Raw genomic sequence first — 5,775 nt, forward strand, 5'->3', positions numbered from 1 at the left:
CCGTTCTGGTGGAGGACAGCTCGGGCCAAAGGCCCAGGTGCCGGCTGCCACGGTCATCCTACAAAAACGGTCAGGAATCACACGGCCCCAGTGAAGACGGTTGCCATCTCGCTGGGACCTCCAAATTGTCAAAGTTAGACTCAGGACTCACAATTTGTCAGATCACTCTGTTTTATTAGCACAGCGCTCTGCTAATACACCCAGATAATGTGAGCACCATGCAAGACCCACCCTACCTTATTTTATACAGATAAAAAGGGCTCGAACTTAACAAAAGGACAAACGAAAGCAGAAATGAGATGCTTATCTGAGGCTAGATATACATCGTTAATTTCCTTACTAACTTTTACCAATCTCCGGTTAATGTTCCACCATTAGCTTGAGCGGACTCATTGTTTATGCCTTACTGTTTCTTTTCCTGACACCTGTATTTCAACATTTCTTATTTCTGCTTAAAGGTACATCCAGCATTTCTTTAATCCATTCTACTTTCACAATAGAATTCATTTTACTTTCACAATGAAGATGTGGTCTATGCATCCACACCCTTTCCAAAAACCTGCTTGCTCTTTTCTGAGAATACTATCGACTGCCTCTGATAAAGGCTGGACTATGATCTTACACAATACTTTGCTTGGCACAGATGAAAGTGTGATACCTCGCCAGTTATTGTAAGCACTGAATTCCTTTCTTCGGTATCTTCACTATGACTATAGATAGATAGATCCCTGGAGCGCCCAAAAGTCCTATGGGGTTTGCTCATCACGTGGGTTACTCCCAGAACAATTGTGACGTGACAGTGGGGATAGGGACGTGCTGAACCTGTGACATATGAGGGTGTCAGATTGAAAGTGCTGCTCGACCCAGCCTACTGAGTTCAGGGACATCTAAGGGGTCCGCTTGGGAGTGCTGATTAACCTGGTCCTCTCAGATGCACTCTGTGTGTGTGTGTGTGTGTGTGTGTGTGTGTGTGTGTGTGTGTGTGTGTGTGTGTGTGTGTGTGTGTGTGTGTGTGTGTGTGTGTGTCTGGGGCTGGAAGAACCCAACCCTGGGGAACCGAGGTCCTGCAGGACAGCTCCATTGGGAGGAAACTTGCAGCAGGGAGAGCTCCATATGAGAAGACAAGTGACATAAGCAGCACATTGATAGAAGTACAGACGCGTCCCCACCCCAGAAGAGTAACCCTAATAAATGAGCGTACCCCAAAGTAACAGGCAAAGCTGGTAACAATAGGTCCCATTCCCTGACCCCCTTTTGGCCAGCTGGGAGCTGGTGCCCCTAGAGAGGAAAGGCCCCTGAGCCAGCCCGTCCCCTCTACACCAGGTGACACTCAGTCTCGGCGCTGGCCTTGCTCTTGCTGGCTGGGAGGGAGGACTGGCCGGAGTCCTCGCTGAAGGCGCCCTCGAAGGCCGACAGCACCGAGCTCCGGAGCTTCTCCCTGAAATCCCGGCCCACGAAGACGTAGAGGAGGGGGTTGAGGCAGCTGTTGAGATAGGCCAGGCCCGAGGCCAGCGGGATCCCCACTGCCAGGAGCGACTGGAGCTGGGGCGTCACCGCAGTGACTGACACCTCCAGGAAGGAGAAGACGTGGTAGGGGAACCAGCAGAGGAAGAAGGCCGTCACCACGGCCACCATGATCTTGTAGGGCCTGCCAGAGCGGGCCAGCTGGTTCCTCCTCATCTTGGCCGCGATGACTATGTAGCAGGCCAGGATGACGGCGAATGGCACCAGAAAGCCAGCCATGAACCGGGTCAGCACCACGGCCCGGTGCCGGCTCTCCCTCAGCCCAGCCATCTCCTCCCCCTGGAAGCCATCCGACAGGGCGTAGTTGTTGTAGCAGTGGGTGACGTTCTCCTGAAAAGGGGAGCTCCCGGTGTCCCGGAAAACCACATAGGGGCAGCTGAGAGCGAGGGCTGCCAACCACACGGCCACGGCCACCAGGGAGGCTAGCCGGGGCGAGCGGTGGTTCTGGGCCCAGACCGGCCAGGCCACGGTGATGCAACGGTCGGCGCTGATGGTGGTGAGGAGGAAGACGCTGGCGAACATGTTGAGGAAGGCCACGGCGGTGTTGATCTTGCACAAGGCCTGGCCAAAGGGCCAGTGGAAGCCTAGAGCCACATAGGCCACGCCGAGGGGGAGGAAGAAGGTGAAGATGAAGTCGGCCACGGCCAGGTTGAGGAACCAGATGGCGTTGACCGTCCTCTTCATCCGGAAGCCAGTGATGAAGATGACCAGCCCATTGCCTGTCACCCCCAACACAAAGGCGATGGAATAGATCACCATGGAGACCACGTGCATGGTGCCACGCAGCCTGGCGCCGGCCTCCAAGCTGGAGTCGTCCTCGTAGTCTCCATCATAGTCGTAGGGGGAGGAGGCATTTTCGGCCATGCTGAAGGAGAACCTGCAGGAAAGGAGTCATTGGCCATAAGGGGAAAGGCCCCGTGCCCCATTCCCCGCTTGGACTGACCCCCTAAGACAGCAAGCCCCCCCGCCCCCACCCCCGGGCTCGGATTGGGGCCAGCGCCCCCTAGAGGGGAAAAGCCCCATGCCCCATTACCTGCCCCCCTGAGCCAGCCAGTCCCCATCCTGGGGCCAGATCTGAGCCAGAGCCCCAATGCGGGGAAGGCCTCCAGTCCCACGCCCAGCCTCCCTGAGTCAGCCAGGCCTCAAAACATTTAGCTGTGTGGTACCAAGGAAACAGGGTAATTACAGCCAACTGACACTTTCCCAGCTCCAGCCGCGTTGCCACATCGCTGTGGTTACTGGCTGGACGAGGAAAATCCTGAGGTCGCGCAACTTCATTCTGGAGCCAGGACGCTGGTCACTCAGCCAGGAACACCACAGATGTGTGGGATGGTCCCCGGTCCAACACCCCTCCCCCCCAAACTTTTCCCCGGCTCAGCACAGTAGGGAGAGACCCTGAGATGCCCAGCACGGACCCGGCTCCTGCCAACTGCGATGGCTTCCCCTGAGCTCTCAGCTCTTCTCTGAGCACGACAGGCCAGGGGGCTGGGAGCCAGGACTCCTGGGTTCTCTCCTCAGCTCCGGGAGGGGAGTGGGGGCTACTGGCTACAGCAGGAGGGGGCTGGGAGCCAGGACTTCTATCTATCCATCCCCATCCGTCCCATCTATCCATCTGCCTATGTACCTATCAGCTACTACAGTGATGAAGATAGATAGATAGATAGATAGATGGGGTGAGTGGGGATAGATAGATAGATAGATAGATAGATAGATAGATAGATAGATAGATAGATAGATAGATAGATAGATAGATAGATAGATAGATAGATAGATAGATAGATAGATAGATAGATAGATAGATAGATAGATAGATAGATAGATAGATAGATAGATAGATAGATAGATGGGGTGAGTGGGGATAGATAGATAGATAGATAGATAGATAGATAGATAGATAGATAGATAGATAGATAGATAGATAGATAGATAGATAGATAGATAGATAGGGTGTGTGGGGGATAGATAGATAGATAGATAGATAGATAGATAGATAGATAGATAGATAGATAGATAGATAGATAGATAGATAGATAGATGGGGTGAGTGGGGATAGATAGATAGATAGATAGATAGATAGATAGATAGATAGATAGATAGAGGAGGTGTCTGGGGATAGATAGATAGATAGATAGATAGATAGATAGATAGATAGATAGATAGATAGAGGGGGTGCCTGGGGACAGACAGACGGATGATAGGTTTGCTCATGCTGGCCCAGAGGTTTGTTACCTTGTTCCTGAGTCTCTCCTCTGCTGGCTTCGTGATTCACTCCCTCTCTCCCTGATGCCCCCGAGTGTCTGCAGAGATCTTGGTGCCGCCGGTGGCTATGGGGAGGTGCCAGGAAATGGGGCGGGAGGTGGGGGCATCGTGGAAGTGGTGCTTCTCCCTGCCTTGGTCTCTGTCCTGGCACCAGGCTGACCTCTGCTCTGGGATTCTCCATGCAACGAGGGGAGAGTGAGGGTGTGGGGGTATTGTGGGGGTCTGTGTGTTGACAGCTGTTGTGGAGATTGGGGGGCTGTGTGTGGGGGGCTTGAAGAATTATGGGGTTGTGTTTGGGGGTTCTGGGAGCGGTGGGGGGGGGGCCTGTGTTGGGGTGCTGTGGGTCATTGTTGGGGCCTGCGTTTTGGGGGCTGTTGGGGATTGGGGACTGTGTTTGGGGAGAAATTGGGAGGGCTGGAGGTATTAAGGGGCTGTTTGTGGGGTTCTGGGGAGCTGTGGGGTGGGGGCCTGTGTTGGGGTGCTGTGGGGAGGACTGTGGGGCATTGTTGGGGGCTGTGTGTTGGAGGTTATTGGGGATTTGGGGGCTTGGGAATTAAGTGGGCTTTGTTTGTGGGGTTCTGGTGAGCTGTGGGGGTGTGGGCCTGGTGGGATGCTGTGGGGTAGACTGTGGGGCATTGTTGGAGGGCTGTATTTGGGGGGTTGGGGGCTGTGGGAAGTTGGGGAGATTATGGGGACTGTGTTTGTTGCGGGGTTCTGAGGAGCTTTGAGAGTGAGGGCCTGTATTTGGGTGCTGTGAGGAAACTGTGGGGCGTTGTTGGGGGGCTGTGTGTTGGGGGCTGTTGGGAGGCTTTGTTTGGGGTGAGTTGGGAGGTTGGGGTAATTATGGGGCTGTGTTTGTGGGGGTTCTGAGGAGCTGGGGAGTGGGCCTGTGTTGGGGTGATTTGGGGAGACTGTGGGGTGTTGTGGGGGGGCTATGTATTGGGGGCTATTGGGGGGCTGTGTTTGGGGAGAATTGGGGGTTGGGGTAATTATGGGGGCTGTGATTGGGGGGTTGTGGGGAGCTGTGGGGGTGTGGGCCTGCATTGGGGTGCTGTGAGGACTTTGGGGCATTCTGGGGGGCTGTGTTTGGGGGATTGGGTGCTGGGGATTGGAGAGAATGGGGCTGTGTTTGGGGGGGGTCTGGGGAGCTGTAGGGTGGGGGCCTGTATTTGGGTGCTGTGGGGAGGACTGTGGGGCGTTGTTGGGGGCCTGTGTTGGGCGGTTGTTGGTTGGGCAACTGGAGGGGGGGATGGGAGCCTCTGTTGGGGGCCCCCCTCCATGAGGGAAGTGGGGTCCGTGTGTCCGTCAATCGTCCATCTCCCCACCTCCAGTGCTCGTTCCCACAGAGACAATTAGATCCAGGCTCTTACTCCCCCCCCCCCCGGTGCAGGGTTTCATATTTCCCCGTTAAGTGACTCAGGCTTTCCCAAACCAGGGCCATGGCAATTCCCCCTCTCCCGCTCTGCCGGTGCCCCTCACTCCCGACCTGCAGCCCCCGCTAGCTGTGGCCGGGGGAGGCGGGGGGGTCAGGACTCCTGGCTTTACGCCAGCCTGGAGGTGGAGCAACCCAACAAACTCAGCACACGGTGGTGGGGCCCCTCAGACCACATCCTCGCACCGACGGGTCACAGGGGCCGGGTCCCTCCGCGGCTCCGAACCTCCCCGTGGAAACACAAACAGTCGTTAGCGAAACCCCAACCCCAGGAAAACAAACCCCATTAAAAACCTCGTAACGATGCAAAATTCCCGGCTGCCTGGTGGGCAGAGAGAGAACCACCAAAAGCCACCGGCCGGGCCCGCGCCAGAACCGCCCGGCGCCCGGGTCGGCCTGACGCTGGCCGAGGAATTTCAAATGGGGCGAGGGGGGTGGGATGCCCTGGGGCGACGCCGCCGGGCTCCTGCGTCCGGTTCTGGGGCCCACGGTTCACCAAGGACGTTGGCCGCTTGGGGAGGGCTCAGAGAAGGGCCAGGAGGAGACCTGGTAAGAGGCGC

At 56.1% G+C, this 5,775-nt stretch overlaps 1 protein-coding gene across 1 annotated transcript; it reads right to left on the minus strand.

Moving 5' to 3' along the window:
* Window positions 1-1,314: 1,314 nt before the first annotated feature.
* On the minus strand, window positions 1,315-3,968 carry LOC120390096 (chemokine-like receptor 1). The gene is made up of 2 exons (XM_039512408.1): window positions 3,754-3,968; window positions 1,315-2,401 (listed from the first exon to the last, which is right to left on the minus strand). Exon 2 carries the CDS (start codon window positions 2,386-2,388, stop codon window positions 1,315-1,317), a length of 1,074 nt encoding a protein of 357 aa, XP_039368342.1. The 5' UTR covers window positions 2,389-2,401; window positions 3,754-3,968.
* Window positions 3,969-5,775: the final 1,807 nt, after the last annotated feature.

This window comes from Mauremys reevesii, linkage group 24 (assembly GCF_016161935.1).
Source record: "Mauremys reevesii isolate NIE-2019 linkage group 24, ASM1616193v1, whole genome shotgun sequence".
Taxonomy (NCBI): Eukaryota; Metazoa; Chordata; order Testudines; family Geoemydidae; genus Mauremys; species Mauremys reevesii.

Excerpts from the sequence above, each read along its gene's own strand:
- LOC120390096 (XM_039512408.1), bottom strand. The coding sequence starts at position 2,388 with ATGGCCGAAAATGCCTCCTCCCCCTACGACTATGATGGAGACTACGAG.